The sequence below is a fragment of the Bufo bufo genome, chromosome 1, assembly GCF_905171765.1.
Source record: "Bufo bufo chromosome 1, aBufBuf1.1, whole genome shotgun sequence".
Taxonomy (NCBI): Eukaryota; Metazoa; Chordata; class Amphibia; order Anura; family Bufonidae; genus Bufo; species Bufo bufo.
In genome coordinates, this window is record NC_053389.1 from 715,102,033 (window position 1) to 715,115,754 (window position 13,722).

The 13,722-nt window shown below is 40.7% G+C and overlaps 1 protein-coding gene across 1 annotated transcript in view; it reads right to left on the reverse strand.

The window, feature by feature from the left end:
- LOC120987176 (cartilage intermediate layer protein) overlaps positions 1-13,722 on the reverse strand; it is a 46,533-nt gene that overhangs the window by 1,480 nt on the left and 31,331 nt on the right. Inside the window, 19 exon segments of the mRNA XM_040415783.1 lie at positions 2-221; positions 223-290; positions 293-362; positions 365-430; positions 432-467; positions 469-558; positions 560-622; positions 624-710; positions 712-763; positions 765-1,183; positions 1,185-1,331; positions 1,333-1,562; positions 1,565-1,615; positions 1,963-2,120; positions 4,743-4,851; positions 6,537-6,845; positions 7,357-7,542; positions 9,833-10,102; positions 11,506-11,601. Coding sequence (XP_040271717.1) covers positions 2-221; positions 223-290; positions 293-362; positions 365-430; positions 432-467; positions 469-558; positions 560-622; positions 624-710; positions 712-763; positions 765-1,183; positions 1,185-1,331; positions 1,333-1,562; positions 1,565-1,615; positions 1,963-2,120; positions 4,743-4,851; positions 6,537-6,845; positions 7,357-7,542; positions 9,833-10,102; positions 11,506-11,601 — 2,727 coding nt within the window.

Here is a 13,722-nt window from a genome sequence, read left to right on the forward strand (position 1 = left end):
TCATTAAATGATACAGTGTTGAAGTCATATCTATCACCTTCTACTCTGTAAAATCTAAAATGTCCAGCATTATAAGGGGCCTCTTCACACTCTAGAAGTTTGTTGTAGGGATAAACAGGGCCGTTGCTCTCCTCAGCAACATTTGGAGTTGGTTTGGCCACACTGATGCTGAAAGCTGTCTTTTTGACTTTTGGATCATCGTGATCTGTTCTTCTATAATTTCAGTTTATTTAGGTAGGGTTGTGGGACACCAATTATATTTGGGTTAAACTTTGGAGAAGATTGAACTGCTCCAGTTCCTCTCCTAGTAAAGTGGCAGTTACAAACGCAGAGTAAGCATCTGGGCTTTTGTCATCACAAAAGTGCAAGGTAAACATGCCCCATTTGGACCAGTTATAGCACTGTCAAAACGTCCCCAAGCTCGAGGATTTGGATGCAAATCCTGACATAGGTTCCATGTTGATTAGGGTTTACTACTACACCTTCTATTTGTTCAATTGGCAAGAACCTTTCACTTCTATATGCACGAACTTTCACATAACATCTTCGACTTTCAGGGAACATCCAGGTTAAACAATCTTCTCTCCCTATTTTCCATGTTGCCTACAAGAAAGGTCCTCTCACTCTCTTATACCTCGCCGTACTCTTGCTTGTTGAAAGTCTCCTTCTTCTTCCCAAAGTCCAGTTTCTGGATTTAGAGACCATAATTTTCATGCTTTCAAGGTGCTCTGACATTTTGACTTGGGAAGAGTCAAGGTATACTTACTGCTCCAGCATTCAGGGATTCAATGGCTTTCTCATCAGTAAAATCTACTGAGAACAACCATATGAGCGTAGTGGCATGTATCCCTTCTTCATTGACAAAATTTAAGTCACTTTGTGCAGCTCTGGCTGTTGATAATGTTTCTTGGGTCTAAAAATGTTCACATGCCTTTACTTTTCCATTGTAGATCTCTCCATTTTGTCGATAGAAAGAATTTGGTGGAATTTCCAGTTCAGCTATAGGATCATCATTTTCTACATCTCCTAGAGATATCTGGTTTGTCTTCATGAGTCCAATATGGGACCGGCTCTTTTCTCCTGAGAAGAAGAACCTCATGTAAAAACAGTACCTCCCGTTTTTATTGAATGGAAGTACTTTCGTGGTATTAACAAATTTTTGTAGCCGGTCAACAAAAGTAAGAAACCAACCTCTCTGTTTCTGCAGGAACCTGAATTGAAAAGGTGCCTTTATAACCTGTCATTGCTAAACCCTGGCATTTCCCATGTATAATGTGTCCAAATCGCATGGGTTCTCCAGTATCAGATGCTATTGCCCTTCCACGAACAATTAATTTTGGTGTCTGTACACTTTAAGCAACCACACTGCACAGCAACTTTAATTGGGAGAACATAACCCTGACAGGAGACTTCTTTACTTCTGTCTCAGTTAATCCCGCAGCAGTAGGGCACATTGTCCTTGCTCTTAGTCCATTGTCCCAGATCCCCAGGGCAAAATGTAGACGGACATTTCCCAACATTGTAGTAGAACGAATTAGTGGCATTTTGAAAACAGTCATGAGAAGTTGGATGAGATGAATCTCTGGATTTGGATTGCAGGCAGGAGCATCCTGATCTGTAGAAAAAGAGTCATTTTTAGCATGACAATTTACAAACAAAACGTGCATTCACCACACTAAAGACAGCCATACACAATAAGATTAATAGCAGATTGACCACATAATGGTTATGACAAGCAAGCAATTGAAAATACGCACTTGAAAAAAAATAAAAAATGTAAACTTTTTTTTTACATCTCCAGGAATATCACAATATAAAGTCAATTTATTTGTCAGAAAAACACATAAAGCTAAGCACAATTTAAAACATAAAAATAATAGTTCAAAGACTTATTTACTGAAGCATCATTATTCAATCTGTTACGAATTGCAAGTATTTTTCTATATCCATATTTCAACTCACCAATGAGAGTAAGCTTGGCAGGGCTGGACTTTACAAATCCTGCATCATTTTTAGCCTTGCAATAGTACTCTCCAGCTTGGCTCACCTTGAGCTTTCGAAGGGTCAGCTCATTGCTAGATTTATGTTTATTTTGGTCCAAAAGGGTTCCATTATGGTACCTGATTTTTTTTTTTATACAATTAGAAACAAATGGAAACTAAATATTAGTGTTACATTAAAAGGTGCTAAAATACATTTCATATCAATCAAGCCATGGTGGACAGAAAGCACCCCCTTACTTTTCAAGGCTCTGCAATAGCTAAAGTATATAATAATGAATCATGTACTTCCTACTATAAATTATTAAGAATATACAAAGTAAACTCAGAATTTCATGACCAGCATACATGTACTCTGCCTGCAGGCTTTCTCTCTTATACAGTCACATAACTCCTTGGTGATTTCTAATATTCTTATAATTAAAGTAGGTGTTAAATTATTCAGTATAAATATTATCTCATATATCTATAGTACTTCTTATCCATAGAATTAATTTTAGAAAAATGCTGGGGGTTCTAGAAGTGAATGTCTATAAGCTATATACAAGTGAAAAGGGAGGGGGGTTGGAGGGGGGCTGGGGGTAGATTTCCTATCTTGGGTGAAGGAAATGACCAGACATTGAGGAGCTTGAATGTAGTACCCCACTCAGGGCTGTCTTTAATATTGATTGGACCCTGGGCAAAAATTTACTTAAGCCCCTGAGATCCCGCCTTCCCCCACCCTAGCATGCAATCACGCCCTCCACCACAACACACACACAAAAAAAATCCTCACACCTCATAGAGTACAGTGAATGACTGTAAATACTTCCAGTTCTGAAGACTCCAGCGGCTCAGGATCAGTGCTCTGGGCAGCTGGGCTCAGGCTGGAAGTGGGCACCGCTCTGCAGGAAGGAGACCGAGGCTCGGCTCACCCTAGCGATACAGTGCACCCCAGCACCCCACAGTATGCAGCATAGCACCCTATAGTATACAGCACCCCACAGTATGCAGTATAGCATCTTATAGTATACAGCACCCCACAGTATGCAGTATAGCACCCTATAGTATACAGCACCCCACACTATACAATATGCAGCACCCCACAGTATACAGCACCCCACACTATACAGTATACAGCGCCCCACAGTATATAGTAGCTCACAGTATACAACACCTCACAGTACACAGTAGAGCAGTATAGCACCCCACAATATACAGCACCCCACAATATACAGCACCTCACAGTATACAGCACCCCAAACTATACACTATACAGTACCCCACACTATACAGCACCCCACACTATACAGCCCCCCACAGTATACAGCCCCCCATAGTATACAGCACCCCACAGTATACAGTAGAGCAGTATAGCACCCCACAATATACAGCACCCACAGTATACAGCACCTTACGGTATACAGCACCTCACAGTATACAGTAAACAGCACCCCACAGTATATAGTAGAGTAATATAGCACCCCACAGTATACAGCAGCTCACAGTATACAACACCTCACAGTATACAGTAAAGCAGTATAGCACCCCACAATATACAGCACCCCACAATATACAGCACCTCACAGTATACAGCACCCCAAACTATACACTATACAGCACCCCACACTATACAGCCCCCCACACTATACAGCCCCCCACAGTATACAGACCCCCACAGTATACAGCACCCAACAGTATACAGTACAGCAGTATAACACTCCACAATATACAACACCTTACGGTATACAGCACCTCACAGTATACAGTATACAGCACCCCACAGTATACAGCACCCCAAACTATACAGAATACCACGCCTCACAGTATACAGTATACAGCACCCCACAGTACACAGTAGAGCAGTATAGCACCCCACAATATACAGCACCTCACGGTATACAGCACCTCACGATATACATTATACAGCACCTCACAGTATACAGTAGAGCAGTATAGCACCCCACAGTATACAGCACCCCACAGTATACAGTAGAGCAGTGTAGCACCCCACAGTATACAGCACCACACAGTATACAGTAGAGCAGTATAGCAGCCCACAGTATACAGCCCCCCATAGTATACAGTACCCCACAGTATACAGTACCCCACAGTATGCAGCCCCCCACAGTATTCAGCACCCCACAGTATTCAGCACCCCATAGTATACAGTAGAGCAGGATAGCACCCCACAGTATACAGCACCTCACAGTATACAGCCCCCCACAGTATACAGTAGCTTACAGTATATTCGCATAACAGCCCCTGTCACATTTTCCTGATGTAATCTTCACAAAAAATGCTTCACAGTTAAGGCAAACTTTTTTTCCTGCAGAAACACTCCTGGTAGAAAGAAAGGACCTTTGATGACCTCATAGCCATGTGACCAGTAATATCGCTATGTTACTGGTCACATGGTGATTATGTCATCTAAGGTCCTTTCTCCTAAGAGAATCACAGCTCTCCCATTTCGCTGCCTGGAGGGCCGGCAGGCAGGTATGGCAGCACCCCCCTGTGTAGCTGACAGCCTGACACCCGGGGCAGTGGCCAGCAGGGCTCAAGAGGCAGCTGCCTTGGGCCCCCCAGGAGTAACTGGGCCCGGGGCAGCTGCCCCTTTTGCCCCTTGTTAAAGACGGCCATGACCCCACTGCAATGCATCATATTCTGAGATTTCATGCCCTTTTTATTTTACATATGGCAACTTCATACAAGAATGCTGATTGCATTTAGGTACAGATAAAATATGTGGAAAATGTTACCTACCACAGGTACTGTTCTACTGCTGGCTTCCCCACAGAATTGCAGCAGAATGTCACACTTTGCCCCACTCTCCTCACCTTGGCTTCAGGGTTTTCTATAATGTACGGCTTTTCTGTGGAGATAAAGAATAAGAGATATTTGGACTCATATTCTACCTGACAACAGATAAAGGACTCTATCTGCTAAAAATCTCCTTCTGTAAATCATAGTGTCTGAAGATCAGACCCCATTTTCAAGTTCTCTATAAAGATTGTTTGCAGTTATCACAGTGAAGTGGCCAATGCATAGAGATATACTGAATGTGGATTCAAAATGAGACTTGTGCCAATAACACTATAAAGTCAAAACGTCTGGCCGCTTGCGGACCAATGGCCACACAAAAAATAGGTGGGCTTTGTCTGCTGCACAGGGCTGGCCACAGGGTGACCCAACAGTTTGGCCTTACCCTAAATAACACAATTTATAAATGGAGTAGTCAAAGGGATTTTCCAGTCACCTGATATTGATGAACTATCTTTAGGATTGGCCACTAATATCCCATTGTTGAGGGTGCAACATCCTGCACCCCCACCAATCAGCTGTTCCCTGCAGCCTCTGGCTCAGGACATAGCTCTTGAATGCAGAAAGGAGGCACAGCTCCATTCAGAGCGTAGTGGCCATGCTGGGTTACTGCAGTTCGGTTACCACTGAAGTGAATGTTAAAGGCCCCCCCCAGAACATCCTAGCTTGGGGTGCACATGGTAAAATAGTTTCTCAATGCTAATATCTTAGGGTGCTGTTCTTGCTGTTGCCTCCCCCCCTCCTTGTCTCTCCATATTCTCTTTCAGGTATATGAAAAATTAAGGTCAGCTGTGCTGTGGTACGAGCAAGTTCCTGAGGTCTTCCTGCGTAGCCATGCAATTACTGGGGGCAACAGATTGGTGAAGACTACAGCAGGAATATTCATTTAATCTTATTGGAAGGATGGTGGCGAAGGTGGGGAAATCCCCCTTTATATGTGCGCTAAGCAGGGTATTGGCTGTCATTTTTGTAAAGGAGCTATTTCAACCTGCAACCCTCCTACTCTCCTTTATTATTTATTTTGTCACAATGTTTATTTGTTGAGGTGTTGTCGAACAGCTTGGGCTCAGTGGACTTGATCCATGAACATAAATTTTATTGTTGTTTTAACTTGGTTTTTAATATTCATTAATATTTGTGGTCATTTTAATTATTTTATTTGGTGTAACCCTGAATAAACATAGTGACCAATATTTATTCCAAATGGTTGTCAAGTGTGTTTATTATTAATTATTATTCTGTTGGGAGGAATGGGAAGTGAGCTGCAGTACCCAGAACGGCCACTACACATTGAACGGAGCTGTGCTTCCTGTTCCATTCAAGATCTAGTTCCTGAGCCAGAGGCTGCAGGGAACAGCTGATCGGTAGGGGTGCGGGTGTCAGACCCTCACTGATCTAATATATTAATGACCTATCCTGAGAATAGGTCATCAATATCAGAAGCCTACAAGATCTCTTTAATTGTGTTGTGGAAAAGGTATCTGTGTTGTTAAATGAGCTTTGCTCAGTAAGTGAATTCCTGTATAAAATTTGCATACAGAAGGAAAACCTGCAGGATTTGACCTGATTATCATTTTTTTGCGATTGGCCCAGTGTTGATGAGCTGTTGAAATATCAGACATACTACATACAAAGAAAGTCTCAATGATATCAATATTTCCAAGTGAAATGCTGATCAGAAATGTCTGCTTCTTACCTATGTGAGAAGAAAATAGAATATTACTACAATACTCTTACCTCTCCTCTTCATACTGATATTGATAGATGAAGATGATCCTTCACTTTTAGGAGTTCTCACATTCACCACAGAGTATTTTTCCAATTTCAACTGCAATGTGCTGTTGGGACATAACCCTACCACGCGGAAATGCCCTTGTGCATCAGATACAGCTTTTACTCTGGGTTTCCTAGATATGACGTACACATTAACACCAGCAGCGGGCGCTCCGTCTGGTAGGGTGACTGTGCCATACAGTATTTGGTTCTTGCATTCGCACACACTGCAGTCTGCGCTCGCTTTGCCCATAGGACAGCTGAGATTACACACTGTGAAGAGTAATAAGAATGAATACAACATAAAAATTTGGGGTGACTAGTTGAGAAGTGGTTGATCTGAAATACTAAAGTCATGTAGAGTGGTTAAGACTGATTTCCTGTTACCCAGGGGCAGACTGAGAACTTAAAATGGCCCTGGAAAAAAATCTAAAAGTGGCTCCATGTTGTAGACATGTCCAAATTGACAGAAGGCGGAGCAACACAAGTAGGCAGGGACAACAGAACTAGGCAGGGCCAGCAATACCTTAGTGCAGTGCAAAATACCGCTCCAGCAGAACCAAATACCATAGTACAGCACAAAATACTGCCCCAGCAGAACCAAGTACTACAGTGCAGCACAAAATACTGCCCCTACAGTGGTTCACAAAATGAATGATGAGAGCATCAGATCGTTATGTACCTGGTATGCGGCCATGAGAAGGGCTCAGCCAGCCCCCTGGGCATCAGCGCACACAGAGAAATTTCCCTGTAGAGTCTATAGGCAGTCTATCTCTGCTGTTACCTGTACACAGCGCCCCAGTGCACATGCGTCCCTCCTCTGTGGGTCCATTACAGTGGTCTTGCCAATGATCCTCCGCTAAACAGGTCCTTCTCCGTACCTGCATGCCATTGCTACCACATCTGGCTGAGCACGCACTCCATGGGGACCATTCTGACCATGTCTCTTTTGGAACAGTGGGATGTAGAACTGTAACAGAAGATTGAATGTGTATTTATACAGAGTTTTATTCTACAAGGCAATAACTACATGCCTCTCTTTAGCTCGAAATAAATTTATACCATGCACATATCGCCAAGTTAAGGGGTACTGTACAACCAGAAAATATGATTATTAACCCCTTACTGTCGTAGCCAATTTTATTTTTTCATTTTTGCCTCCCTGCTTTCCAAGAGCCAGAAACATTTTATTTTTCTGTTGATATAGCCATACGAGGGCTTGGTTTGTTCGGTGGGACAAGTACTTTTAATGTGAAACTTTAAAAAAATTTTTTTACAGTGTCCCGTATGTGGTAAAAACAACATGACAAACTTATTCTTAGGGTCAGTATGATTATGGTGATACCAAATTTTCATAGCTTCTGTTTTGTTTTACTACTAAAAAATTTAAAAAACTAATGGCTTTGTGTCTCCATATTCTGACACCCATAACTATTTTTATTCTTCCTGTCATAGAGGTATGTAAGAACCCAATTTCTGTTTTAATTGGTATCATTTTGAGATACATATACATTTTTGACAATTTTTTTCTTACATTTTTTGGAAGGTGAAGTGACAAAAAAAATTACAACATATTCAGGCGTTGGGGACTTTTTTCTTAACAGTGTTCACTGTGCGGGGGAAATAACATGACATTTTAATAGAGCAGAGATTTTCAGACATGGTGATACAAATTACATATTTTTTTTTAATATGATAAAAAATAATTAATGTTTAATATATTTGTTCTTTTGAAATATTTATAAAAACTGTATTTACCTGATTTTCTATATTTTCAGTCCCCTTTGAACCTGCAGTTGCTTGATCACTTGTATGATACATTGCAATAGTTCTGAGTCTGCTCCATACACCCGTTCCTCCATTGTGATGCACGTGTATGTCAAATGTCAAGAAAGGGCTAAACAATATTGATGGCCTAACCTCAGGATAGGCCATCAGTATCAGATTGGTTGGCGTCGGACACTTGGCACCTCCCAACCGATTTTAAGCTGATCCTCCGCAGCTTCTGGTCTGGTGCTTCCTAGTTCCCACTGGTCCCTCTAGAATGCCCACTTAGCCAATCACTGGTCGGAGTAGTGACCTGCCTCAGCCAATAATTGATGGTCATTTTCCGTGTAGCAAGAGTGACCTAGTAGTAGGGGACCTGGGAAGCGTTGGAAGAGACACAGCAGGGGATTTTTTTTGTATTTTTACGCCTTGCTGACCCTTTTATAAAACTTTACCAGCTGCACAACATGTTTAACAATCAGCAACCCAATAAAAACATATCAGAATGCTGGTCAGGTCAGTTCATAGCAAATTAATTACTTTGTGTTAGGCTGCCTGTACAAGATAGAGTGGTATCCACATGCGATTCATCGGTAATTGCTAGGTGTACCTATTATTGGCAACCGACATAGTACATGCTATTAGGCATATAGTGCTGGGCCGCATGCAGATCCTGGACCTGCATTGTGTACAGGTGTGTTCAGGTAGATTAATAGTGCAAGGTTCATTTACATATATTCAAGTTTTCCAGAACAGCTGTCACCTGATATACTGTAACAGTATACATAGGGCTACAAAACAGACCACACCATGGAACATATGATTTGTTCAGGAAAACTTTTGACCCATGTATATTTATGTGTGGTTTAAATACCAAATATTACAGCTGATACAGTGAAACCTCTTCAAAAGATCTCCACGTTAAGAGAACCATCTTTATTCTAGATCAGATTTCCCTTACTTACTATATCTTCAAAGGACAGCTTCTCTAGTAGATTGTTTTTTGCTGCAATTTTTAGTGGTCAACTCAAAGAAGTTTTACTGATTGGCAATTAATAAAATTGACTACAGACTAAACAACCACATGAAAAAAAATGTATCGGCTTTAAAGCTGGCAGAAAAGTGGACCATAAGGACTATCATCCATCTTAGAAATGCATATTCAAAAGTCATTTCTGTACCCAAAGAATCCCACTTATTTATATCCTAAACTCAGCTTGGGAAACATTATACAGTAGTCCACACTCACTCATATTGAAATGGTCACATTAATAACTTACATGAAAAAATCTCCAATGTTAAATGTATTATACCATTGTAAAGGCTAATATTGAAATGCAATATAAACTTGGTAAGTACTGCACACTCACCAAATGTTTTATGCTGCATTATGCACATAATCCAGATTATCTCAACAAACCCTCACCATTCACACATCATAGAAGTTCAATTGTTTTGTAGATGATAAAAAAATGAATAAAGCATGAACTCACCAACGGGACACAAGAAGCGGACTGAATAATTGGAACAGTTTTTGCCTTCCAGTTGCTCTGTATTGATACACCAAAATCCCTTTGTTAGGCTATAGTGCACAACTTCTCCAGTCTTTCCTGCTGGGACCCATTCTGTAGTTCGTGCCTCCATACGCAGAGGTTTCAGGCAAACCCTGTTAGGATAATAGAACCTGATGGCGTCCAGGCGCTCATAGTCTCCATTGCCACCTGGGTGATCAATGTTGAACCAGGTTGTCCACTGCTGAAACTCTAAACAGTAGCAGAATGAAGGAATTAGAAACACACATGACACAGGTAATGAAATCACCACATTTACACTAGATAAAGTTGAATGAAACCATAATGACCTTCCCTTGATAAAGAGAGGGATATTGAACACTTGTTATGAATTCTATGCTTATCTGAAGTAAAAGTCAAAGAGACAGGTAGAAGAAAGTGGAAGAAAGAGCTCTGTTCAATTATTAAGACCTCATTGATTACCACTCCTATAAACTAAGGGTAGGGGGGTTCTACAAGATTTATTCATTCACAAGACTTAAGTCCTCATTGATTACTTCTTCTATAAAGTAAGGGGGGCGTGGCACTTAGGCCATGTGACTGATGAATGTGACGTAGCATGGCCTAGGCAAAGCTGTGAGAAGGCCTCTGTGCTACTGCGAGCACCAGTACCTTCTCAAACACCTGGAACACCCACCGATCAGATACTAATGACCAGTAAAAAAAACTTTTATAAAAACCCCGCTGGTTCAAGATCCAACCGATTTATTAAGAGGTACATGCGTTTTGAGAAATGTGTTGCATCTTCTGCTGTTTGTGCGCCAGGAGCTGGAGTAGATTTTCAATGTACAGTAATGTGTTGGTTAAAGAGTTGAGCTCTCGCCCACGGCCTGCTCCTACTGCTTACACCCTGCCCACTTTGGAAAAGCATGTGGTGGGTTGTAAATAGCTAAAAAGTTGCAAATCTTGTTGCAAAATGGCACTTACAACTAAATTTGTGATGTTTCTACGCCAATAAACTGGTGTAGGATGTTAGTAAACAATACATACCCCCTATGTATTGTTCTGTATCGTAAGCATATAGATGTAACTAACATATCAACATATACCGTAGATGTCTACGGGACAGCTGTTATGGTTTGCAGATTGTAAGGAGCCATAATACGCTTGTGTGCGTAAGCAACATCTCTCACTTTTTTGATTATGTGCCATTCTCAACCTTTATCCTCAATGTGATATTATAGGTACATATATCATAGGTACATAGGGGCATATTTATTAAGACTGGCGTATTAGACGCTGGTCTTTTTAAAGCCCCATAGCTGGCTCAGGATCCGCCAAAGTTATGAAGAGGCGCTGCCCTCTACATGACTTTGGCGCATCAGCCCGATTCTAAATGTCAGCTTCTTTGATGTCTTACATTTAGACCATTTTCTACACCTAAACCAGACATAGAAAATGATGAATGAGATGGGCCCCCTGCCCATGCCACTCCCACGTTTTTGACCTGGCACGAGCGGGGAAAAACTCACAGATTCTGCCACACCATGGAATGCGCCAGAATCTGCGCCAGATATACTTCACAAAAGTGACGATTATCTGGTCATAAATTACTGCCATAATTTATATTATATATCATAAGGTAATTTCTTTACCATCGGCTTTGATCTTTACTGGACCTAGTAAGATTTCTTTCCCGGGACGAATTTTCCTTGTGGAATGACTCAGCACAGCATCTCCTTTTCGAGGTCCTGCAAGTAAGAACATGTTTATCGGAGTATGGACAATTTGTAAAGGTATCCAGTTTTTATAGGAATCTTGGCAACCTGGCCATGGCTTTATGTATTGCTGTCTTACTCGCGAGTTCTGCCTTATGGTTATTGATTCCATGTGCCTCTAGCAGCTCTGACTTCCATTAAGGATTTGTTCATCTATAGGAGGATTATTCATAAAAGAAAACAGGTTTTGTTGGATCCTCAAGAGGAGGTTCTAGAGAGTCCCAGGAAAGAGATGAATTTGATACAATATTGTATGGAATATGTTAAAATTCCTGACTACGTATTTACTCAGGACAGGAGCTGTTCAGTTGCTTCTTGAGGATTCTCATATGATTCCCTTAAATTTATTAGAAATGCAGGTGGATGATTACGTCTGTGTGAAACCTACTAGGTACAGTAGTTTTAAATAGAAAAGGAATGGATTGAATGATCGCATGTGAGATTGCAATGTGACATTGGTTAATCTATGTAATATAATGAAATAAAGCTACCACATAACATCCACTGTTCAAGTCAATTAGGATGTACAGATATTCATGTCAATTGTGATTTAGAGACACATAACATCCCACTGGGGTCATTTTCAGTATAAATAATATGAAAAGCAGGACATGCGTGTGTTTTTATGCTACTAGTGTTTTTGTTAATTAGGTGAAGTTTTTCAGGTCTATTGCATTTTTTTAATGCAACATTTTGAAGCTTTTGCCATTTTTTTCTGGTATTTAGACATCTCCTCTATTGGGGGGAAACTGAAAAACAATTGGTTCACGCAGTTGTTTATAAAAAAAACAAAAAAACGGTGCCACCCCTGCCTATGGGTAGAGTCTAGCATTGCCACTCTGCTCCATCGATGTGGCGTGGCTCTATTTTTGTGGAACATGTTTTTGTAATCCTGTAATACCTTTGAAGTTTTTGCTTAAAATAAATCTCTGTTTGTGCTACTTTGCGCTTTATGTTAGCCAAGTAGATATAGTGATTGAGTGAAGTTACTTTTGAAATGCAACTTAAATAAAATGCACTACCAGCAGACTGGTGTAAATTGTAAGCCACAAATGTAACAATGACCACACCTTGGTAAAATGTGACAAGAATGAAAAATGGGGTGAAATATATTAGATAAGTTTGCCACAAAATAAAACTCTAAAATCATGCTGCAACATAAAAGAACACAACCACACGGCCAAGAACCGCGCAGCCAATTAAGCCTGAGCTGCCTCTTATTTAACTAATGAAAACCTCACCATGTGGTCGTACTCTAACACACATGGGGGCAGTATTAATGTCCAGTGTCTACATTAGAACACTAAGCTTGACGGACATGTTGTCACACAGAATCTTCTAGTAGAGCAACCTCAGAATTTTGGCTTGTAAACTCAATGAATCATATATTAGCATAAAAGTACTGTAGGTATTTAAGGCTAGGACTACATGCGACGTGTAGTTGCGCTAAACAAGACAACAAGAATGTGGTTGCGTTATGAGTCGCAAGTTGCTTTGACCACATTTCCACAGTAAACAGAAATCCAAACTGTTGCATTTCTTCTTGTCATGTTCATTATTGTTAGGTGAACGTGCTGGTGCAATCTTAATGCCATGCAGCCAAAATTCACCAAGTGACCTAAACCTAAATGAAATTTAACAAATGTTTATCTATTTCTACTGGTAGTTTCCCTTTAAAGATGTTATAACTATTACTTTTAGCACTTGAAAGCCATTCAAGTCATGATAAATATAGACATGCATGTACTAGTTGGAGTACAATATAAATCACTGTTGGGGTTGGGTTTTTTTTTGTACTGTTGACTAGCAGGTTATTTAAGGATGACCCACTCAACATCATCATGCGTCTGAAGAAGACAATTCTTCAACTATTATTTGACATCCAATGAATGTCAAGAACCCAAAAATAATGCCTTGGCCACTTGATCTCAAGTATTCTATAGTTAGACCCCGTAGAAACAAGGATAATTCTTCAGTGGTGAATTCCAGGGATGGGTGGCAGTGTTGGAAATCATGTAACAGCTGCTCCATCGTGAGAACATCTAATTCAGGAAGTGTAAACTGCACTCTAAATAATCACACACGTGAACACAT